At 43.3% G+C, this 25,050-nt stretch overlaps 1 protein-coding gene across 1 annotated transcript; it reads right to left on the bottom strand.

The window, feature by feature from the left end:
- Positions 1 to 44: 44 nt before the first annotated feature.
- LOC131125292 (uncharacterized) lies at positions 45 to 25,050 on the bottom strand. Its single transcript, XM_058066703.1, has 42 exons — positions 24,174 to 25,050; positions 22,863 to 23,123; positions 22,226 to 22,486; positions 21,038 to 21,298; positions 20,673 to 20,933; positions 20,323 to 20,583; positions 19,993 to 20,253; positions 19,586 to 19,843; positions 19,250 to 19,507; positions 18,233 to 18,499; positions 17,908 to 18,165; positions 17,581 to 17,844; positions 17,238 to 17,498; positions 16,904 to 17,161; positions 16,173 to 16,433; positions 15,830 to 16,090; positions 15,486 to 15,755; positions 13,531 to 13,788; positions 13,190 to 13,450; positions 12,844 to 13,107; positions 12,459 to 12,719; positions 12,136 to 12,390; positions 11,787 to 12,059; positions 11,416 to 11,676; positions 10,675 to 10,932; positions 10,346 to 10,609; positions 10,005 to 10,262; positions 9,663 to 9,923; positions 9,262 to 9,519; positions 8,925 to 9,185; positions 8,592 to 8,849; positions 8,213 to 8,473; positions 7,877 to 8,134; positions 7,060 to 7,323; positions 6,724 to 6,987; positions 6,342 to 6,611; positions 6,001 to 6,261; positions 4,820 to 5,080; positions 4,449 to 4,739; positions 3,927 to 4,166; positions 3,805 to 3,846; positions 45 to 1,511 (listed from the first exon to the last, which is right to left on the bottom strand). The coding sequence occupies exons 1-42, from the start codon at positions 24,211 to 24,213 to the stop codon at positions 1,234 to 1,236; spliced, it is 10,563 nt and encodes a 3,520-aa protein (XP_057922686.1). The 5' UTR covers positions 24,214 to 25,050; the 3' UTR covers positions 45 to 1,233.

A 25,050-nucleotide genomic window follows, 5' to 3' on the forward strand; every position in this document is an offset into this window, starting at 1 on the left:
TGGGGAGAACAAAAATGCAGATATGGGAAGTTGTAGCAGTTCAATATATTATTTAATGATGTTTTTTATTAGAACATATTGAAAAATACTCTAAATTTTCAATATACAGCTATTTGAAATATTACCTACCCAAATGATAAAAACCTCAGCTAGTAAGCAGTATAGCAGTAGCTTTTCTGTTTTGTGAAACAGCACATTAGACTTATTCCAATCTGTTACCTGCCATTTCTTGTAGTGTAAATTCAGTACACAGTATAGACAAAAATACCGGTCATGACACTTCAACGGCTTCAAATATTTTGGAGCACATTTGTGAGGTCAGGGGTCACTTAGCTTGACTCATAATCTTGTCCAGTAAATTCGATGTGATTACCAATGCATTTCTTCAGTTTTGTTAGTTATGAAACATGCCGTGATTTTTCATTTGTAAAGTTCAACCACAACGCTTTGTGTTATTAGTAATATCAACATTTTTGCCTTTTTTATTTATATTGTGCCTTGTTGCTCTATTCAGTTTTTGCTGGGGCTTTTTTGGTCAACTAGTTGTACAATGAGTCCCCTGGTCGTAAATGGCCCCCAAGCTGCACTTTGGTCACCCCACCATAGGCTGTAATATCCAGTGCTGCAACAATTTATGATTCATCAATTAGCCAATTAATCAAACATTTTGCTAGTTTTTATTTTTTTTTACTTAAAAATATCAGCTTCTTAAATGTTATTTTTTAAAATGGCCTTAGTCATCCATGGCAGAATACACAGGGCCAATTTTTGTGTTTTCAGCAAAACAAAATATTCACATATAAATTTGACATTGGAAGACATCAACATTTTTGTTAATAATTGTTAGTTGCAGCCTTAGGAATAACCTCACCCCAAAAGTTCCACTTTGGAAAATATGACATATCTTGTGTTTTTATATGTTGATGTTCTTATGACGAAAAAAATAAAATCATGAAAAAATATATTTTTGAAAAACTTGTTGAAAAGATTTAATATAATTTTTTAAAATGCTTTCATGAGTGGGACCGTTCAGGGACTACCCAAGCATAAAAAGTGTAACATCCTTTTAAAAGTGGTGTCAATCACTTTATCAGTATGAATAAACAATTACAGTAAGTGCTGTGGTTGAATACTTCAGCCCATATCATGTGCAATTGCTAGTCAGAAAAAGAACTTCCTGTGTTGCAGCAGGTCTAAGCTAAAACCCATGATCAGATGTACAGTGTGGACATGTCAGTGGGTCAAGCTTGTTTGCAAACAAACAGGTTCCGACGCCGGTCCCACATTGGTATTGTTCCTTGCCGACACCGTGAGGCAGTAAGTAGAGTTGAGGCTCAGATCGGCGAGAATGATGCTTTCCCCGATCACTGTTAGTTCCTGTGGACCCTCAGAAACGCCCTGTTGAGTGATCATCAGCTTGTAATCAATGGCAGCATCGACTTGGGACCACTCGGCAGCAATGACGGTTGAATTTGCCACTGTGGCCTGCACCACAGGGGCTGACAGGACTTCTGTGAGAGGAAAAGGGAAACTCATTTTACAGAAGAGACAAACATCTGAAAGTGATGCTTGAGATATGATGGGAATCATTGGCCATTATTTGTGTTTCTTCATGTAGAAATTCAAATCAGCTGCAAAGCATAAGATAATTCTTATATAATTATGAGTGTAAACTGGAAAAAAAACCCAATACATAATCACGTATTTTAAATTCAACATAATTTCCATAATCTAAAACTACCCTTTGGTCAATTTAAAAAATTCATAATTATAAAAAAAACAACTTGATGCTTTTACAGGTACTCAAAGATAATGGAAATTGGTTCCATTTATAATATTTTATAATAGTTTAAGTAAATTAATTAATTAAAAATAATCACAATGTAATTGCTAAATATATATAACATTTTTTTTTTTAATAAATGCAATGCACTTGCTTTATTTTTTTTTCTGGAAAGTATGTAAATTACTTAAAACAGTATAGTTTCTTAAAAATACTAAATTAATTAAAAATGTACATCAATTGATACATATTTTATTTGATAATATTTGAATGTTAATCATAAATAACATGATTTATTATTAATATAATTCATTATTAATTATAAATTATATAATGTATTTATTATTAATATAATTCATTATATTATAAGTAATTACTTTAGTCAATGTTAACTAATTAATTATTTTAAAACAATCAGAATTTAATAATTTTTAAAAATCAAATAAAATCAAATAAATAAATATGTAGAAATTATTTTTTACTTAAATGCTGCACACTTGGATCGATTAATGAATGAATATATTTCCTGAGCAACAGCAAAATCTCATCTTACTAGGGCTGTCAAATGATTAAAAATTGGAATCAGATTAATCACAGATTTCAAATGAGTGAATCCTGATTCATCACCATTTGCAATCATGTCCCAAATGCATTTGAATCACACTTAAACTGTGTTATTATGAGCAATGACGTTTAAAGGAAAACTGCACTTTTTTTGTGATTTTGCTCATAACTCACAATCCTTATGAACATATGTGTCTTCCTCTTTTCTGTGTGTTCTAAAGATATAAAAACAGCTAAAAAGAGACAGCTCATGTCTGCACATAATGGGACACACCTACAGTACGTTGCCTACAATGACCGCTATTAAAACACGTTCAAAAACCTCCAACAAGGTTTTACAGTTTTTGATACATGATTGATGAACGTTGATGATGACTTGTAATACTTACAGTATTTTGCTGTATTTTTGTCCTTCAAAGTATTACCAGAACTTTCTTCCCGAGTGCATTGATTTCACATACAACATACTGTAGAAACGAATGCCTACACCTAGCATTAACTTATCAAACTTTTTTTATGTAGTGTTAACTTTTGGTAGTGGCCTGAGAGGCATTGAGAGTGTGGTGTTGACACGCTGCGGGTGAGTAGCTCGTAGCTAGCCGGTGTGATGCGGCAAGGTGTCAATACTCCAAGTGAGGCCTGCGGTTCTTTGGATGTTGTTGTGGGGTCTTTCGTGACCTCTTGGATGAGTTGTTGCTGTGTTCTTGGAGTAATTTAGTTTGACCTGCCTCTCCTGGAAAGATGGATAATGGCTCTTACTGTGGTTTGCTGGAGTCCCAAAGCTTTAGAAATGGCTTTATAACATTTTCCAGAATGATAGATCTCAATTAATCTCAGTTAAGTTATGTTTTAGGCGGCACGGTGGTCTAGTGGTTAGCGCGCAGACCTCACAGCTAGGAGACCAGGGTTCAATTCCACCCTCGGCCATCTCTGTGTGGAGTTTGCAAGTTCTCCCCGTGCATGTGTGGGTTTTCTCCGGGTACTCCGGTTTCCTCCCACATTCTAAAAACATGCTAGGTTAATTAGCGACTCCAAATTGTCCATAGGTATGAATGTGAGTGTGAATGGTTGTTTGTCTATATGTGCCCTGTGATTGGCTGGCGACCAGTCCAGGGTGTACCCCGCCTCATGCCCGAAGACAGCTGGGATAGTGACCCTTGTGAGGAAAAGCAGTAGAAAATGAACGAATGAAGTTATGTTTTAAGGGGCCGGTACGTTAGTTTTTTTTTCTCCTTCAATAATAACATTTTCTGTTCAGTTGTGTTGTCAAGGACTAATATATACAGTATATTTGTTTGATGAGTTTGATGCTCCACATAAGGATTGTAGATGATGGGCAAATATTTTTTTTAAGTGCAGTTTTCCTTAAGGCTTGCATCACAATTTGAGTTCTTGGATTTAAGAGCATACTTAAATGCAGCAAATTGCTTCCATCTTTATCAGCAAACGCCACTTACCATTCTCATTTAGGTCTCTTCTCCTGCGTACATGAGGAATCACTGGAAAGAAAAAAAATGGTCAGAATCTCAGAATGCTTAAGCAGCAATATGTCAGGGAACATTCCAGCGTCAAGTCCTACCAGTCGTGACGCTCGCTCCTTCGCTTTCTCCATATGTATTACTGGCTGTGATCAGGAGCTCTGCAGAGGTGATGCTGGGGGGCAGGGAGCAGGACAAGCCTGGGGTGGAGCACAGCTGGGAACCGAGTGAAATAGTTTGCATGTACACAGTGTATGTGGTGGCAAACACTGATGAGTCCCAGGAAACTGTGGCGACCACGTTGTTGTTACTGTAGATCACATTCAATGGCGGACACGGGGCTGTGGGGGCGGGTAAGCAGAAAGCGTGCATTATTATCTTTGCATTATTATCTCTATGTTTGTAGTGCAGGGGTGTTCTTGGCATATTGTGAAAATGTACAAACAATATAACAATATATTGTTATTGGCTTTGTCACCTATAACACACATATATCCACCTACATTGGCTCCTCAATGCACAAAATATATGAAAAGCACCCACACACTGTTTCATTTTTCTGTGGAAAAAGTAAGGACACCCCCATTGTGTACCAAATGAAACATACTATTTGTGTGATCTACCTGTTGTTCCATTAAGAGGTACAGATGCGTCACTGGTTCCAGCTATGTTTCTGCTCTCCACAGTAGCCGAGTACCATGACCCGCAGGGAAGTGGAATCTCAAATAATATCCTGTTGGTCCAGTAGGATGATAGCTCAAACTGAGTTTGGTCGTCACCCAGCAGGTTCCCTGTTAAAATCAGCAGGTACTCCGTATCCGTGCAGCCTGTGTCCGTCCAGCTAAACATCAATATCTGTACGTCCATGTATATGATCCCAGGCTGCATCTGAACAGCATCTGGAGGACAAGGTGCTGAAAAGGGAGGTATATATTATATATATTATTGTCTTTCACTACATAAGCAAAACAAATTAAATAGCGGAGTGGAATACCTGCTCCTCTTTCAACTGGGTCGCTGAAGGAGCTGTTGCACGTGCCGTCCGAAGCCTGGACAGAGAAGTTATACAGGACTCCGCAATCCAGATTCTGGATGGTACATGTGGGATATGTGTTGTGGCAGTAGAGCATATCTCCGCTCCTTGACTGAGCACAGGCATGGTAGTCCACAGCATTATCACTGGGGGTCCAGGACAACACTGCAGACTGGTTACTGCAGTGTAAGGTCACTGAGAGGTCATCTGGCTGACAGGGGCCTGCACACATTAATAGTGGACAATGTTGGACAACTTACATTACTAGTTACATTCATTCATTCATTTTATACCGCTTTCTCCTCACGAGGGTCGCGAGGGTGCTGCCTCTCGCCCAGCTGTCTCTGGGCGAGAGGCAGGGTACACAATCACAGGGCACATATAGACAAACAACCATTCACACTCACATTCATACCTATGGACAATTTGGAGTTACCAATTAACCTAGCATGTTTTTGGAATGTGGGAGGAAACCGGAGTACCCGGAGAAAACCCACGCATGCACAGGGAGAACATGCAAACTCCACACAGAGATGACTGAGGGTGGAATTGAACCCTGGTCTCCTAGCTGTGAGGTCTGCGCGCTAACCACTCAACCACCATTACTAGTTACATTTCAAGGCAAATACTGCTTCCTTATTTAAGACCCGTTTCTGGGGGAATATATTTTTAAGACAACCCATCAACCCAAGCTGTCATGGAAATAGCGCAGAGCATGACTAGTTAGCGTGCAGGCCACACAGCTACGAAACCTGGGTTCGATTCCCCCCTCAGTCATCTCTGTGTGGAGTTTGCATGTTCTCCTTGTACATGTGTGGGTTTTCTCTTGGGACTCCGGTTTCATCCCACATTCCAAAAACATGCTAGGTTAATTGGCGACTCCTAATTGAATGTGAGTGTGAATGGTTGTTTGTCCATATGTGCCCTGTGATTGGCTGGCGACCAGTCCAGGATGTACCCCGCCTCTCGCTCCAAGACAGCTGGGATAGGCTCCAGCATACCCGCTACCCTAGTAAGGATAAGCGGTAGAAAATGGATGCATGGATATTGTTGCCCCTATGGTTTTGTACATTGTCATATGGGTCGCTTTTCAAAAAAGACACATTTTTTAAAAACTTTTATATGCAATAAAGTCCACACACCTGTGTTGAGGGTGACATTGTAGCTGGCTGAACTTGTACAGTTCTCGTGGCTGGATGTGACATAAACAGCATACTGCTCATCACAGTGGAGTCCTGTTAAGCTGCAGTTGGTGGAGGAGACGTCGCAAGTGTGCATGTGTCCATCTGCAGCCTTTGCAACAACGTGGTAGGTTGCAGCGACGGGGGAGTGGCTCCAGGACACTAGTGCGCTGTTTTCCTCACAGTAGGCGGTGACGTTTACCTCACTAGGTGGACACGGTTCTGAGAAGAACACAGTTGGATTGTTACTCAAGTAACATTTTACCTGTGGAAGTCATGGAATATATGTATATAGTTTGTACCCATGCTTATCCTGTAAGGCGGACTTCTCAAACTGCTGCACTGGTCTGATGAAGCAGCGACGATGATTGTGTAGTGGAAATCACATTGGGCGCCAATAAGGGTGCAGCTGGTCCCAGTGCCATTGCAAGACAAGTATGTGTAGTCACTGGCTTCAGCTGTGGCCGTGTACACGGTGTCTCCCTCGCTGCCCTCCGCGAGCTCCCACATGACAAGGATGGAGGAGTTGTGGCACTGAGGGATGGCTGTGATGCCAGCCAGGGAGCAGGGGGCTGGGAAAGGTGAAATAAGAAAAGAAAAAATCTGTAAAATGAATGGCTACAATCTCGGATATAAATACATTTTTTAAAAATTCCTGATGTTGAAGAGTATGGAATCACTTACCAGTCTGCAGGTCAATGGTAGTGCTAGGCTGACTCTCACATTGACTGTTCTTTGTAGTCACACTGAAGTTGTAAAGAACGCCACAAGCCAAGTCCTCCACCTCGCAGGTGGTGTTGGTAAAGGTGGTACAGTTAGCCATGCGGTTGTCTTCCCCGAATGCTGAGACAATGTAGCAGTCAGCACCCACGGCGGCATCCCATGAGATCCAGGCGGAATTGGTCACGCAATCTAGCCTTCCTTGGATGTTCTGAGGTTGGCATGGAGCTGGAAAAGAAGACCACAAGAGCATTTGTGAAGACAACTAGAGAAGCAGTTGGATATTGTAGGGTTTCATACCTGCCAAAACGCTGTGGGACTGACTGGATTTGATCTGGCAGTACTCTCTGATGGACGCGACTTGGACAGTGTAGTTATTCCCGCATATCAAGTTAGTGGTGGAATACTGCGTGCTGGTGGTGTTAAAGGTCTCGCTGCTTCCTCCCATGTAGCCATCTACCCACACCAAATAGTAATCAACATCTCCGAGCGAGTCCCAAGAAACTGTCAAGTTGTTGGACATGCAGCTGAGCTGGGTCGTCACATTCTGGGGCGGACATGGTGCTGCAAACACAGACATATAAAAACATAATATTTCATAAAAATGAAAGCATTAGATCTCGGTTTCACTCAGTTCCTCTCTGCTTTTCAGGTATGTTACAAATCTTTTTCAAATTGAGTTCAGATTGCATTTCGATCCAGTTCAAACCGTTATGTCAACCTTTTTGTGTTTTATTTGAATACGGATTTAGCAGCTTTAGCATCTTAAAGGGGACCTGTTATGCTCATTTTCGGCGCATTGTATTGCACAGTTGTGGACTCCTGTAGAGCAGCTACATACAATAACCCGCACAGAAAGCTTTCTAGATTTTCCATATTCTGCACCTTTTTCTGCACCATTTCTGTTACCATGGACTTCCTGCTTCCAGCCCTCTTTATTCTACTCCACTCTACTTTCCTCTAAGTACTCCTCTATCACATTTCCGAGTGCTCCCAAAGAACCTTCCAATATTATCATACATATGGGACCTTTAAATCTGCATCCTATCATAATCTAATTTACCTTTTTTAATCATTAACCCTGCTAATTGTGTGTCATTTTTGCATGAGCCCTCACCTGAGTCAAATACCAGGACTTGACTGGGAACACTGGAGCAGTTGTCATCCATTGCCACCACTTGAATGGAATATCGGCTACCACACATGAGGTCAACCAGTGTACAGTGGAGGTCAGAGGTCTGGCGGCTGACGTTACTATAGTGACTGGAGGCTGTCACTAAGTACTGCAATGCACCGTGACTGACAGACCAGGACACGGCTGCAGTGTTGTTGGCGCAGTCCATCTCCACGGAGACATTAGTAGGAACGCAAGGCGCTGCGGCGGGGAATGATACAAAGTTCTGAATATACTGAGGAAATTCATTAACAAGAGAAAAAAACGTGTTATTCTCACCTGACTGCAGACTGTGAGGCTCCATGGAGGTAACGTTACACTGCTGATTAGTAGCTGTGACCGACACAGAGTAGTTATATCCACACGTCAGTCCTTGAACGCTGCATCTATCAGAGTATGACATGCAGTATTGGGAGACGCCGCTGTTTGTCTCCATGGTGGCCGTGTAGTGGGCTGCCCCATCGCTGGGTTGCCATGCTACCATGATGATACCAGAATGGCAGTCCTGTGTGGTGTAGACCACCTCAGGTGGGCACGGCCCTGGAGACATCAGCATCATTTTTGTGAACTAAGAACTAATGAGGTTTATTCTCCATTAACTACTGTAAATCTGTGTACCTTATCGTAAAGTGTTACCATTAAATGATATTGCACTTACATATCTGTATGGAGTCAAGAACACTGGTCATGCCCACACAGTCGTGGCCGTAAGGTGTCACTGTGAAGCTGTAATTTCCCCCACAGATAAGATCCGAGAACTGCGCCACGGTGTCATTAGTGCTAAGCTCAACAGTTTGGTTTCCCGCCTCAGCTGACACCACGTACAGCATCGTTCCGTTACTGGTGTCCCAGCTCAGAGAGACAACGTTCATATAACAGTCAACCGATGCAAGCACATTCTGGGGGGAACAGGGATCTGAAAATATATCAAATACGTCATGTCAGTCAATCTGATCATATTCATACAGTATATGATGTTCTTTCCAAGTACCCATGTAGATGACGGTGCTGTTGCTGTTCAGGCTGGTGCAGTTCTCATCCTCTGCCCTCACCACGACTGTGTATTGCTCCCCACAATGCAAGTCATCCCAGGTGCAGTGGGTGGTGTTGCTGTGACACCAGTGAACGTGTCCATCAAGCCCAATTGCTTCTGCGACATATTTTAGAGCACCGTCCGTTGCTCCCCACATAACAGAGGCTGTGCTGTCCTCACACTGTATGTAGGTTGTCACATCATGAGGGGTGCATGGAGCTGTGCATGGAAGAAGGACGGTTATCCACTTTAGACCTTGCATTATACAACATATGAATTTAAATGTAAGATGTACTTGTCTTGAAGAAGGCGGGGCTGCTTGGGATACTGTTGCATTTGCTGCCTTGTCCTTGCACGATGACGCTATAGTTCTGGCCGCATGGTAGGACAGCGGTCAGGCCTGTCTGTGTTGTATTATAATTCTCCACGTAGCCAAGGCTTCCCGTGGCTGTGATTAAGTAATGCACGACACCGCTCGCTGGATGCCAGGAAAGCTGTACATCCTCGCTCTGACAAACCACCTGAGATGAAATGATCACAGGCTGGCAAGGATCTTAGATGAGGGAAGGCATAAGACAAAAGGTGCATGAGGTACAATCAGATCCTTGTGAGTAATTGTGTTGTTGAATATAAATGTAATAGCTATTTTACTGTCGTACAACTAATGTCCACAAAAGAAAACAACAGTCTTAGTACCTGTGTGTATGACCACTGTGTCACTGGCTTGGCTGAGGCAGCCATGACTCTCTGCTGTCACAGTTAAGTTGTACGTCTCCCCGCATGAGAGTCCTGTAAACTCACAGGAATAACCTGTGGAGTTACACCAATGCACCTCTCCTGAAGCAGTGACGGCACGTCCCATGTAAAGTTCCACACCAGACTGCCCATCCCAAGACAGCGTGGCAGTGTCAGAGCCACACTGCAGGTCAGCATTCACATACTGAGGTGCACATGGGCCTGTGGAATATATATGTATTACACAGTTATCAATCATATGAAATACATGAGATCTGAAAATGCATATTTTAGCAAACTTACGTGTGGTGAGGTTTGAGTACATAAGTGACGTAAGGGTGCACTCGTTGTTGCTTGCAGTGAGGCTCAGGTTGTAGCTTTCCCCGCAACTTAATCCTGTCAAGTTACAGGTGTTGTGCTGAGCCTCGCATTGTGCTTGAAGATTTCCACTGGCTGTCAGGGAAATGTTTGCTGTGCCGTAAGTAGGAGTCCAGGACACCACTGCCATGCCATCATAGTCACAATCAACGTCGACTTCTATGCTAGTGGGCAGGCACGGAGCTAGAATAAAGAGTATGAAGAAGTGTTTGTAAATGGTTGTCTATCCCACTTCTGCTATTCATCGACACAGGAGCATGAAGTACCTGATGTGAGCAAGACCATTGTGCTGTAAGAGCTGTTGTACTCCTCTCCCAATGCTTTGACTGACACATAATAATATGTGCCGCACATCAGTCCTGAGACAACACAGCTGGTGTCTGTGTCTGCAGCCTCACAGGTCAAAATGTAGTATGAGTCGTCAAAGTAGGCGACATAACCCACAGCAAGCTCACTCAGCTCCCAGGAAACAGTTGCTGTAAGTTGTTCACACTGCACACTGGCCTGAACGTTGGTGGGTGGGCAGGGCTCTGAAATGACAACAATATTCAAGCCAACCCAAAAGTTACACCTCCTTTCAACTGAAGTGTCTAACCTGTCATGAGTTGGTAGCTTCCAGATACAGCTGTGTTGTTGCAGACCTTGTTGTGTGCAGTCACAGTAACGTTGTAGATCTGACCGCACTCTAAATCGGTCAAGGTGCAGTGGGTGCCGTTGGTGCTGCAGTTGGCTGTCAATCCCTGGTCAGTCACAGCCTGGACAAATGAAGACTCGGCGCCTTTTGCTGTGTTCCACATGACGCGAGCTTCACCGATACTGAAGTAGATGGACAGATTCATGGGAACACAAGGCTCTGAAACGGCAAGAGTTAGAATCAGGTATTTGGTAGGTATTTGGGACAGACGTGTTATTAGACACAAGAGGATCTGTGAAAAAAATACATTCATTCATTTTCTACTGCTTATCCTCACAAGAGTCGCGGGGGTGCTGGAGCCAATTCCAGCTGTCTTCAGGCGAGAGGCAGGGTACACCCTGGACTGGTCGCCAGCCAATCACAGGGCACATATAGACAAACAACCATTCACACTCACATTCATACCTATGGACAATTTGGAGTCGCCAATTAACCTAGCATGTTTTTGGAATGTGGGAGGAAACCGGAATCCCCGGAGAAAACCCACGCATGCACGGGGAGAACATGCAAACTCCACACAGAGATGGCCGAGGGTGGAATCAAACTCAGGTTTCCTAGCTGTGTTCCCTGTGCGCTAACCACTCGACCGAAATATAGAAAATACATAACTTTTTCTATCATATCATCAATCACACACAATACCTGTGGTGAGGTATCCGGACATTTGACTAGTACTGTTGCAAGTCTCGCCCACAGTCGTCACAGTGACGTTGTATTCTTGTCCACACTGCAGAGATGTCAGCAGACAGTAGGTGTAGTTGGTGGTGCAGCTGGTGGTGTGGCCCAACATGGCTGTAACTTCAGCCAGGTAAGACATGACTCCGGTGCTGGGTAGCCAAGATATAGCAGCGGACTTGGTTTCGCAGTCCAGAACAGCCTCAATACCGCTCGGTTGACAAGGAGCTGAGATGTAAGAAGAATATGACACATTAATAGTATTTATGTAGTAGCAATACAAATTTTTGGTCCTTTTTTTTACCATTGTTGAGCGGGTGTAAACAGTATGTTTTTACCTGATGTGAGCAAGACCATTGTGCTGTAAGAGCTGTTGTACTCCTCTCCCAAGGCTTTGACCGACACATAATAATATGTGCCGCACATCAGTCCTGAGACAACGCAACTGGTGTCTGTGTCTGCAGCCTCACAGGTCAAAGTGTAGTATGTGTAGTATGAGTCGTCAAAGTAGGCGACATAACCCACAGCAAGCTCACTCCGATCCCAGGAAACAGTTGCTGTAAGTTGTTCACACTGCACACTGGCCTGAACATTCGTGGGCGTGCAGGGTTCTGAAATGATCAGAAAGACACACATGACTTCATAAAACCATTCCGAGATTATCACAACATCTCTTTTGATACGCACCAGTCTTAAGCTGCCTGGTATCGGAGGTGAAACTGTCACAAGCCTGGCTGTGTGCTGTCACTGTGACATTGTAGATCTCACTGCACTGCAGGCCACTCAAATGGCAGTCGGTTGTGGAGGTGGTACATGTGGCTGCCCAGCCCGCGTCATTTACAGCTCGCACTGAGTAGGAACTTGCACCGTTCGCCGCACTCCATTGAACATGAGTATCGCTTACATTGTAGTACACGGAGACATCCATGGGAACACAGGGTTCTGGGGACAGAGAGCAAAATGGTCGTTTTGTATCTTCATCATGTAACAGTATGGTATCTTAGACTGACCTGTAGCAAACCAGACTGGACTACTGGTCAGACCGGCACACCCAGAATGCATCGCCTCTACCACCACCGAGTAGTTTTGTCCACAGACCAGATTCTTCAGATCACATGATGTTCCCATGTCACTGCAGGAGGAGTTGTGACCGTTGGTGGAGGTTGCCTGGACGCTGTAGGCTGTGGCTGCAGCAGCGGTTGTCCAGCTGACCATAGCTTTTCGACTGGTACAGTTCATCTCCGCATACACATTTCCAGGGGGGCACGGTGCTGGAAATCCGGAGAGGAATTTTTAGTATTTGTATTTATTTACTTGGGACAGTCTGATACATTTGTACAGGGTGCGACTGAGACAGATTCTACCATATTTGCTCATTTTTATTTGTAGTCCTACCAGTTAGCTTCTCTGTGGGGTAGCTCATGGCGCTCATGCAGACATTGGTGTGACCCGTCACAGTGAAAGTGTAGAGTTGACCACAGCTCAGGTCCAGGAAGGAACATACCCTATCACTGCTTTCACAAGTGGAGTTAACACCTGAAGGAGACGTAGCTTTTACTGTGAAGTTCTGAGCCAGTGAGGTGACTTGATCCCACATCACTGTCATGATGTTGTGGCTGCAGTTCAGATCTGCTGTGGTGTTTTCCACTTTACACGGCGCTGTTTAGAAGAAAACAGAAGACACATGGAGCTGAATTTGATCTTTGCTGCAACATACAAGAGATCCTTATGTGAGACTCACCCGCTTGGACCTTATAGTCAGAACCGGCAATGATTTCACAGTGAACGGAGGACGAGGTGACAACCACCTCATAGACGTGGCCACACTGCAGGTCAGTGATGGAACAATTGTTGTATGTGGAGTTACAGGAGACTGTGTGTCCGGAAGCGCTGATGGCCCAGGCCGTGTAGTTGTCCGAGCCAGGGGTTTCAGACCAGCTTACGTTCATCTCATTGGAGTCACAGTCTAGTACAGCTAGGACATCTTCAGGAAGACAAGGAGCTAGGGGAGAATAAAATAGTTGTGAAGCGAAGCCATACCACGTGTACTTTTCAGGTAGTGAGAGGCAGGATGCGTCTTACCCGAGTTGAAATAAATATTGGCATGTTCGGTACTGTTGCAGCTCTCGGTGGATGCCACCAGGGAGCCCAAGTATGAACGACCGCAGTGGAGTCTCACAGCGCAGGACGTGTCATTGGAGGAACAGGATGCCACATGGCCGTGTTCCCCTGTCACCTCCACGGTGTAAAAAGCTGCCCCGTTGCTTTCATACCAGGAGAAGTTGCCTTTGTTTGACCCGCAGTCTACATGAGCGGTGAAGTTTGTGGGCTGGCAGGGTGCTGAACATAGGAAGAAAAATTATTTATCATAATTCATGATAGCGGTTGCACTAATATCAGAAAAAGGTCTGGTAAGGAAGCGTCTAGAGCAGGGGTCTCAAACACGCGGCCTAGACACTAGTTTGAGGCCCCCGCCTTGATATGAAAGTTTAATGTTAGTGCGGCCCGCACAAGTTTGATATGGATGCTGTATGGTATCACGTACCCATAAAAAAATATTACGTTTGATTAATGTTCATGTTAAAGGTTAAATAACTGTTAATAGTTATCCTCCCTATCCGTGTGGAAGTGGTAAGTTTTTGGCTTTTTAAGTTTAAAGGAAATAACTTGGAGGCTACCGTTTAGGTCGCTAGCTCTCTAGTTTGCGAGTTAGCATGTGTCTCAAGACCCTGCAGTTGCGCAATATGCTGTAAATAAAAAGAGTATAAATGTGACTATAGTCGTGTTTTGTCATGTCTACAGGGCTCTAATAATGCTTTGTTCATTTTAATCTTAAAAAAATAATTTGTCTACCCAACTATATGTGGTTTCTTAAGTTTTTATTATTTGCCGTTTTATTATTATTATTATTATTATTATATTTATTTATTACTGATTGATTGATTTTCTTTATTCTTGATTTGTTTATTTATTTTTCATCTTATTTTGTGTAGAAAAATAAAAAGTAAGATATTTGAGAACAGTGGAATGTTTTATCAGAGCTTTTCGTGTAGAAAATTGGAACCAAAGCGAAGTTTTTTAATTTTTTTTTTTTAAATAAATGCGTTTTTTGGTTTTTTTTTGGAAAACCTGATGCGGCCCAGTCTAACCCAGACCCGCGCTCCAGTGGCCCCCAAGTAAATTGAGTTTGAGACCCCTGACATAGAGGCTGTATATTTTCTAGTATTCCATGTATATGTAGAGTTTTTAATCTGAAAAAAATAATTTGTCGCACCCACCAACTATATGTGGTTTCTTAATTTTTAATTATTTGCCGTTTTATTATTATTATATTTATTTATTACTGATTGATTGATTGTCTTTATTCTTGATCTTATTTTGTGTAGAAAAATAAAAAATAAGATATTTGAGAACAGTGGAATGTTTTATCAGAGTATTTCCATAATGCCTCATATTAACTCTCTAACAAGATCTCAGTGTATAGACTGGTCATATATCTCATCTGGTTTCATATTATCTACATTGTTTATATTTCTATATTGTGTATTTTGTACTGCTTAACTGACTCTGTACTCTTGCTGCTGTGCAATACAAATTTCCCCACTGAGGGACGAATAAAGGCATATCTTAATCTTAATCTTCTTGTAGAAAATCGGAACCAAAGCAAAGTTTATTCATTTTTCTGTTTTTAATAAATGCGTTTTTTCTTTTTTTTTTTGGAAAACCTGATGCGGCCCAGCCTCGCCCAGACCCTAGCTCCAGTGGCCCCCAGGTAAATTGAGTTTTAGACCACTGGTCTAGAGATTTGTACATGCAAATTAATGCCAAACTACTTCCCCGAAGTGAGTCAGAGCTTTTCTTCCCATCATTCCACATTGATGCCAATAAAACATGATATACAGCTAAGAAATATAGTAATGATATCTTTTTTTAAGTCTTGAAAAAGAAGGGTAGTCTTCATACAATATTATGTGATTGGCTTGTGAGTTGTGTTCATTTCCTGATTGCTATTGACTGAGCTAAGTGGTGTATCCTACCTGTACTTAATTCCAGAGGAGGGCTGTAGCTGCTCTGGCAAAGGTCTTTCTGAACTGCAATGGTGAAGGCATATCTCTGTCCACACTGCAGGCTGGTCAAATTGTGTGAGGTGAATGTGGTTGTGATCGTTGAAGTAAAAGGCGGGCCGCTAAGAAGTTCATATTCCAGAATATAGGCATCCCACGGATCTAAGCTGTCATCCCATGAGATGGTCACAGCATTGGTATTGCAGGCGACTTGGCCCATCAAGTTAGTGGGCGGACACAGAGCTGGGATGATACACAAGGGAAGTTAGTATTCATGTGTGGGTGTACTGTATATAAATATCAGCTACTCAACACACCTGTGGTCACTTCCACAGCAGAGCTAGGCTCACTCCAACAGCCCCGGTCAACAGTAACCACGGTGACGATGTACGTTTGTGCACAGTGGAGCTCAGTGAACTGGCATGAGGCAGACATGTTGGAGCTGCAATTATACGTGTGTCCATCATCAGCTGTCGCTGTTGCAATGTACATTTCAGCATTGGCTACACTGGACCAAGACACAGTGGGGTTGTCCTGACATACTGAGGAAATGGTGACATTCTCAGGAGGACAAAGACCTAGAGACAAGGGAGTAAAACACAAATTAATATGGTATTTTCTCAAATGCAGCAGAATGAATAAATGAATTAATTTGTGCACCTGCTCTGAAGATGTAGACTTGACTCGGGTATCCAGCACATGACTCAGAGTGCGGTGTTACGGTGATGTTATACGTTTCACCACAGTGAATATGTGTCAGTTTACAGCTGGTTGTGTTGGTGTGACATTCATGTGTGTGTCCATCCTGGCCTGTAGATGTCACTGTGTATTCTACAGCACTGGGGCTTCCCACCCATGACACCAGGGCCGAGTGATTTAAACACACAAGTGTGGCGCTAATGTTCTCTGGGGCGCACGGGGCTGGAAAGAAAAACAAAAAATGCAATTTAATGCTCTCAGACATTGAAGGTAAAATGTTCTGTGAAAATAAGTTACATAGAAAATATCCATTTCATTTTTACACATGCTAGCTAGGTAACACATAATACATAAGCTAGGTGTTGTTGAGTATTTCTTTTTACCTGGAACGTAGAGCTGGTAATTATTTAGCCTCATCAATTCAAATTTATAATGTTTCCCCAACAAACCAATTAGTTCATAAGTTTGAAGTTAGGGAAAAAATAGCTTTCTTTCATTCGATACCTTTGCTGTTATGCACACTGGTGTAAGCTAATGCTAGCGGCGAGGTAGCATTAGCTTTTTTGCCTTGTTCTACTAGTAAAAATACACACATATATAACATCAACAATGTATTTTCTAATATAGCATTCTCAATATTTTATAAAGTGAGATAGGTATGACTAAATTTAAGCACTAAACCGCAGGCTTACCAGTTTGTAACGTTTGACAGACACTTGGGGTGCTGTTGCACTGTGCCCCCTCAGTCTGCACTGTAACATTGAGATCCAGGCCGCAAGGTAGATCATGGACTACACAACTGGTACTTGTAGTCCTACAGCTGCCTACATATCCCTCTCCTGCAATCTGCGCTTGGAAGCCAAGATGTCCGACAGTGTCACTCCAACTGAGCACAGCTGTATTGTTGCTACACATGTACTGCTTTGATAGGAGCATTGGAGGACAGGGAGCTGTTGGCAAAAAATATAAGAATATTAATAATGTGAAGCAGGAGGATGAATCATCAGGCCTGGACCATGAACCCACCTGTAATAATGTTAGCACTTGGTCCGAGTGGGCTGTCACACTGCATTCCCTGAGCCATGACAGTGGCTGTGTAGGTCTCACCACATGCTAGGTCTGTCAGTGCACACGTTGGAGTGTCTGAGATGCAGAACACTGAGTGGCCGCTTGCGGATGTTGCATTGACTGTGTAACCTATGGCATCGGCCACTGGCATCCATGACAGAGAGGAGGAATTAGCACCACAGATTTGGGTGCTATTCTCAATGGATGGCGAGCATGGAGCTGGGAGACAATAAAAGCGAGGTTTGAGTTTGTTTATTTTGGAAAGCGTTCCAATGTCATGGTGAAATAGATTTAGGACTACCTGTCGTCAGGATTGCTGTGGTCTCTCCAGTGCTGTTACATGTGCCGTCTTCAGCTAGCACAGTCAGGTTGTATGTTGTTCCACACTGAAGCCCATCCAGCTGACAGGAAGTTGCCATGGCCCAGCAGGATGTTTGATACTGTGAACCGTATTTGTGAGCCAAAACTGTGTATGCTGTGGCCCCGGCACTTGCATTCCATGACACTGTAGCTGCATTTGAGCCACACTGGAGGACGGTGGTCACATTGACTGGGTCACACGGTCCTGGAGGAAGACATACCATGAGCACAAATTGAAAATTCCCAGGAAATTACTTGCTTGAAGTACCTGTGGTTGTCGTCATTTGAATGGAGGAGCTGGTGCAGTAGTGGCCGTGTGATTCTACTTCAATGCTGTACTCTGTGGCACATTGGAGATTACTAAAAGAACACATGACGCCCGGTGTAGAGCATGTTTCAGAGAAGCCATCGGGTCCAGTCATAGTTGCTGTATGGGAGGTAGCACCCATAGAATCATCCCACGAGGCCCAAATGGAGTTTGTACCACAATCTGTCATTGCTTGCAAGTTCTGAGGTGCACAAGTGGCTGGAGAGACAAAATATTGTACAAAAATCAATATCATACTGTACCACTTTTAAACCATTCATAATACCTGTCTCGATGGTCTGGGGGATGCTGTATGGCCCACTGCAATCTCCAGAAATGGCTCTCACAGACACATTGTAAGTCTGGCCACAGTGAAGGTCACTCAGACTACAGTTAGTTCTTTCAGTGTGGCAAGTGCTTGAAGTCATATTTCCATACAGAGGAGTGGCTGTGACGCTGTAGTTGAATGGCCAAGAAGAGTTCGCCCAGCTCACCATTACGTTATCGTCGCTGCATGACAAGTTGGTGTAGACGTCCACTGGAGCGCACGGCACTAAGAAAATAAAAACTTGCATGAAGATGTGACTGGAATGAATGGTGATCGTCACCCGCTTTTGCATAGAGAAAGAATCCCTGGGATTTTATGGAAGGTCTACAAACAAATGGCATCATTTTGAAGGCACACCTCTACCAAGTTAAACAATTCAGTTAAGGTTGTCAATGAAGTTGTTTGAAACAGAAAACCCAGCCTGTGTGTCTGCATGAGCTAGAGCTAAATCTTCTCGACTTGTGTAGCAGTTCGGGAACAGATTCATTCATTAATTCATTTTCTACCGCTTTTTATTCACAAGGGTGAAGAAAGGTGCTGGAGCCTATCCCAGCTGTCTTTAGGCGAGAGGCGGGGTACACCCTGGACTGGTCGCCAGCCAATCACAGGGCACATATAGACAAACAACCATTCACACTCATATTCATACCTATGGACAATTTGGAGTGGCCAATTAACCTAGCATGTTTTTGCTAGGTTAAAAAAACCCACGTATGCACGGGGAGAACATGCAAACTCCACACAGAGATGGCCGAGGGTGGAATTGAACCCTGGTCTCCTAGCTGTGAGGTCTGCGCGCTAACCACTCGCCCGCCGTGCCGCCCCTCGGAACAGATTAATTCACCATTTTCATTTCCTATTGGAGAATTAATTCAAATTTAGAAGTTAACCAGCCTACAGAACAGATGTTCAACTGTACATTGACCTAAAAGTCAATTAAATTCATGAAAAGTGGTAATAATAGCATCTCAATACCTGGTCCGAGTCTCTGGGGTGAGCTAAAGGGGCTGATACAGTTCCCATCATAGACGTCCACAAAAATTTCATATGAGTTGTCACAAAGAAGATTAGTTATAGTGCAATTGTTAGTTAAGCTGAAGCAGCTGTGTGTGTTTTCAGTATTATTGACCACTGCAACATAATCCACAGCATTTGGAGATGGGGCCCAGGACAGATGAACGGTGCCAGCCAAGCAGTCCAACTGGCCGGACACATTAGTGGGGCTGCACGGCCCTGCAGAAGAAAACGAGAATTAATCACTGTCACTGTTCAGAATGACGAGAAATTAATGTGTCGGTAAGTTTGCGTTACCTGCGTACAGCTCCACGGTGTCTCCCTGTAGACCTGTGCAGTTGTCATCCACTCCTGCGACGCTGATGTTGTACACTTCCCCACACTGGATACCAGAGAGGCTACACAATGTTTCATTGGTGGTACATTCTAAGGTGTGTCCAGAGCCGCTCACAGCAAAAACAGTGTAGTATTCAGCACTGTCGCTGGCCACCCATGACACAGGAGCTGATGAAGTGCACCCTGACCCCACAGTGACCCCAGTAGGAGGGCAAGGCACTGACAAGAAAGAGGAGAAATAACAAAATTTATAATGTAGTGACTTCTGTGACTTGGTGTAGTTTTCCATCTGTGCTGTTTCACAACAAGGAACACTAAGTGAATGCTTGCTGGGTATCTTATATATTTTGAGATGTTTTGTCTCTTACATGTTCTCACAGTGGCTTCTGGACTGGGAAGACTGAAGCAGGATCCGGTGACCGACATGACTGTCACAGAGTAAGTACTGCCGCACACCAGCCCTCCTGTGGTACACTGGGTTTCTGAGGCATTACAATATATGGGCTGACCCATGCCCCTGGAAATGGTAGCCGTATAGTTCTCCGCAGGAACAGTGATGTTCCAAGTCATAGTCAGCTCACCAGTAGCACAATCGATACTAGCTTCAAGATCCTCTGGACCACATGGTACTAGAAGAAGACATGTTTTGCTGTGAGCATATTTCTAGTCTGTACTTTGTGTTGCTGATGCGGGAGTACCTGAGTCCATGCTTATGGATGTGGAGGTAGATGAGCAGCTTCCGTCACTGTTCGTGACAGTGACGCTGTATGTCTTTCCACAGGGTAGATCATGGATTTTACAATTGTTGACAGTGTTGCTGTTGCAGGTAAGTTGAGCTCCACTCTGATCCTCAATGGTTGCAGTATAGATGCCAGTGGACTGGTGGTTTTGCCAGACTATCAGAGCACGGTTGGCATCACAGTCTCTGAATGCCTCAATATTATCAGGGGGACAAGGTGCTGGGAAAAAAGAAAGAGGGGATTTAAACATAAAATTGTGTATATGTAGTAAATATGACATCAGAAAGTTAACTGTTCCTTATTCTTACCAGTAGAGAAAGCTATCTCCTCACTGGCGCTACTGTTACACTTAAGATTGGTTCCAATAATATAGGCCGTGTAATTCTGTGCGCATCTCAGGCCTTCCACTAAGCAGTCAGTGTCAACTGAACTGCAACTGTATGAATTCCCATCCAAATCCTCAACAACAGCGATGTAAAAAATGGCACCAATGCTCGTCGTCCAGTTGATTCTCGCAGAATCTTGACTGCATTTGGCAGACACCGAAGCAATGGTGGGGGTGCAAGGAACTGTAGAGATTGAGGAGCATAGAATACATTTTAAAAAGGTATTATAATGAGAGTATCATCGAGTCCAGATTTTGACCCAAATTCCAAATACTCCTAGTACACACCAGTCTCAGCCACCTCTCCCAGCACCCTGCTGGTGGAGCAGTTATCATTGGAGGCGACGATCCACACGCTGAGGTGTTCACCGCAAGAAACACCGGTCACTGCACAACTGTTGGAGGACGAGGTGCAGTTGTAGGTTTCTCCGGTGTTGCCCTGTGCCTCTATGGTATAGGATAGAGCTCCAGCAGCTGAATCCCAGGTAGTGATCAGGGTTTCGGAATTACACTCTGCTGCTGTCCTTATGTTTGTGGGAAGACAAGGCGCTGGGAGAAAGATGTAGAATTATATTACACAATAACACTTTAAATTAGATTGGTTGTACTTTGGAAATACAACATAGAGCAGGGGTCTCAAACACGCAGCCCGCGGGCCAAGTGTGGCCCGCAGGACACTAGTTTGAGGCCCCCGCCTTGATATGAAAGTGTAATGTTAGTGCGGCCCGCGCAAGCTTGATATGGATGCTGTATGGTATCATGTACCCAGAAAAAATTATTACGTTTGATTAATGTTCATGTTAAAGGTTAAATAACTGTTAATAGTTATCCTCCCTATCCGTGTGGAAGTGGTAAGTTTTTGGCTATTTAAGTTTAAAGGAAATAACTTGAAGGCTACCGTTTAGGTCGCTAGCTCTCTAGTTTGCGAGTTAGCATGTGTCTCAAGACCCTGCAGTTGCGCAATATGTTGTAAATAAAAAAAGTAAAAATGTGACTATAGTCGTGTTTTGTCATGTCTACAGGGCTCTAATAATGCTTTGTTCATTTTAATCTGAAAAAAATAATTTGTCTACCCACCAACTATATGTGGTTTCTTAAGTTTTTATTATTTGCCGTTTTATTATTATTATATTTATTTATTTATTACTGATTGATTGATTGTCTTTATTCTTGATTTGTTTATTTATTTTTCATCTTATTTTGTGTAGAAAAATAAAAAGTAAGATATTTGAGAACAGTGGAATGTTCAAATCAGAGCTTTTCGTGTAGAAAATTGGAACCAAAGCGAAGTTTTTTAATTTTTTTTTTTTTTAATAAATGCGTTTTTTGTATTTTTTTGGGAAAACCTGATGCGGCCCAGTCTAACCCAGACCCGCGCTCCAGTGGCCCCCAAGTAAATTGAGTTTGAGACCCCTGACATAGAGGCTGTATATTTTCTAGTATTCCATGTATATGTAGAGTATACGTATTACTCACAGGTTCGTACAAACTCAGGCTGACTGACTTCGCTGTTGCACCCGGAGCTGACAGCGTACACGGTGTACATGTAGAATTGACCACAGCCTGTATTGGTGAAGTAGCAGGCGCTGTCTTGCGTCCTGCACTCTGTCACTTGGCCGGTGTTGTCCTCAGCCATGGCCACGTAGTAGAACGTGTTGTTGGTTGGTTCCCAGCTGAAGCTGATCACATTGCTGGAGCAGTCATGGCTGGTCATTGGATTAGCAGGAGCACAGGGTACTAGACGCAGGAGAAAGGGACTCAGTGTAACATGACACTTAACACCTTAAGTCTCACAGTATTAAATCATTTCCTAAAGCGGACGATGTGGGTTTCTACCTTAGACTGATACTATAATTGACCTTTGAGATAACCCCTCACTTGTATAGGCTGTAAAGAACGTTAAATTGTATGGTGTTAGATGTCCATTTTGGTGACTAAGGAGAGGGTGTGCCTGTGAGAAAGGAGTCAAAGACACAATAGGTGGAAGCTAAACAGTGTCCCACCGGGCGAGCTAATAGGGAGGTGACATCAAGCTGTAGTTCTTGCGTGCGTGTGTGACAGTGACAAAGTAAACTGAGAAGGTGTTGGCAGAGATCGTACAGGCGGCTCTCACCCGTCTCAAACAGGGTGGAGATGTTGGATCTGCTCTCACAGTCGTCCGAGATGGCTGTCACGTGGACATGGTACTTTTCGCCACACTTGAGCATGGTGATCTGACAGCTGTTGGAGGCTGAGGTACAGTTGAGGGACATGCCGGTGCCATCGACGGCCGTAGCCCGGTACAAATTGGCCCCGAACACCAAATCCCACATTACAGTCACCATACCGCTGGAGCAGCTGTAGTCCACCGTGATGGAGGTCACGGGATTTATAGCTAAACAAGAAACATATTCAATCAATCAATCAATCAATTAAACTGTATTTGTATAGAGATTTCATACATAGAATGTACCACAAAGTGCTTTACATATTTAAAAAGAGAAAGACAACAACAAGACACACACACACACACATAAGAAGTTTGTTTGCCCGAGTACAGAGGAACCAGTTCAGGAAGCGCTGCCATCTGCGCTGGGGGTTGCCCACGGCCCAGGCCATGATGCCGCAACTCAGGGGGCCACCACATAACAGGTAGGCAGGGGACCCACAGCGCTGCAGTGGGGCACCGCCACAGAGCTCCCAGCCACCCCAGTCGGTAAGCCCCACGAGAGGAGACACCCCAGCCCCCAACCGAGGACAGCCCCCAGCGCAGAGAGCCCCCACTGAGGAAACACTGGATATATGGGATAAGAAATATAAAAACATAAAATAAGAATATAGAAAGTATATATAGAAATAAACATTCATTAATTCATTTTCTACCGCTTTTCCTCACGATGGTCGCGGGGGATGCTGGAGCCTATCCCAGCTGTCCCCAAGAGGCGGGGGTACACCCTGGACTGGTCGCCAGCCAATCACAGGGCACATATAGACAAACAACCATTCACACTCACATTCATACCTATGGACAATTTGGAGTCGCCAATTAACCTAGCATGTTTTTGGAATGTGGGAGGAAACCGGAGTACCCGGAGAAAACCCACGCATGCACGGGGAGAACATGCAAACTCCACACAGAGATGGCCGAGGGTGGAATTGAACCCTGGTCTCCTATCTGTGAGGTCTGCGCGCTAACCACTCGTCCGCCGTGCCGCCGAAATAAACATAAACATAAAACTAAAATAAGCATGTGTAAAACTATAAAAACATTTGGTTAAGATCCAAAACAAAAGGTATAGGGTATAAAATAATCATTAGATAAAAGTCAAGTTAAAAAGTTAAAAAAAAGAGTATACTAGGAGCAAGAGTTAAAAGCTAAATGAAATAAGTGGTATTAACAATTTCACCACAGAGATCAGTGTGGACAATAAAGTGTCTGACTTACCGGAGGCCAAAGCAGCCGCAGCCGTACAGGGCGCCGCCATCTTGGACACGCAAAACTTTATTTATTATTATTTATCCAAAATTATTTAAATTATTTGTGCAATTTATTGTTTACGCTGTACGTTGTTGATCACATTTGATGTCATCTATCTATTCTCCACATTATTATTTATTATTTATGATTACACGGGAGCCAGGCATTTCGTTGGCAATTTCGTTATCAAATATCACTTTTTATAGCATTAACATTATATTATGTCAATAGCCATGAATATATGGACCCAAATATTCCAATTGCATTTGGTATATTTGCTCAAACGGAAAGAATTGAACAGGGATGGAATATTTCTTTGCCCAATCCAATTCAGGTATCTTGTACCCGCTCAAACGGAAATTTGTCAGGGTGCGTTCTTCTTCGTGTTGTTTTTCTTCTTCTGTTGTTTATTGGCGGTTGGCAAGCAGCTTTCGTGTGCATTAGCGCCATCTGTGAAACAGAATCTAAACCCTTCTATACGCCATTCACAAGTCCAGTTTTATTAAAAAAGAAAATATATATCTATATAAAACATGTCCCGAGTTTAATTATAAAATATTAGCAAGATTGAATTTGATCTTTTCCTGTTTAAATTTATCCCGGGTGCGTTTTTTCAGCGCATGCTCAGATATGACGTAACACGCAGATCCAGACGTTCTTCACTTTTAAAAATGGAGGCCAGCAATCGGCATTGGACTGCTAAGCAAAGTTTGTTTTTGATTCAAACTAAATTTCAAGACTGGACAGACGAAAAACTGACAATACGGAGTTATTCCAACAAGTGAAAGAAAAACTTGGGGAAGCCGGTATCACGTGATGTTGATGTTTACGTTTTACTGCGCAT

Source organism: Doryrhamphus excisus, chromosome 3, assembly GCF_030265055.1.
Source record: "Doryrhamphus excisus isolate RoL2022-K1 chromosome 3, RoL_Dexc_1.0, whole genome shotgun sequence".
NCBI lineage: Eukaryota > Metazoa > Chordata > Actinopteri > Syngnathiformes > Syngnathidae > Doryrhamphus > Doryrhamphus excisus.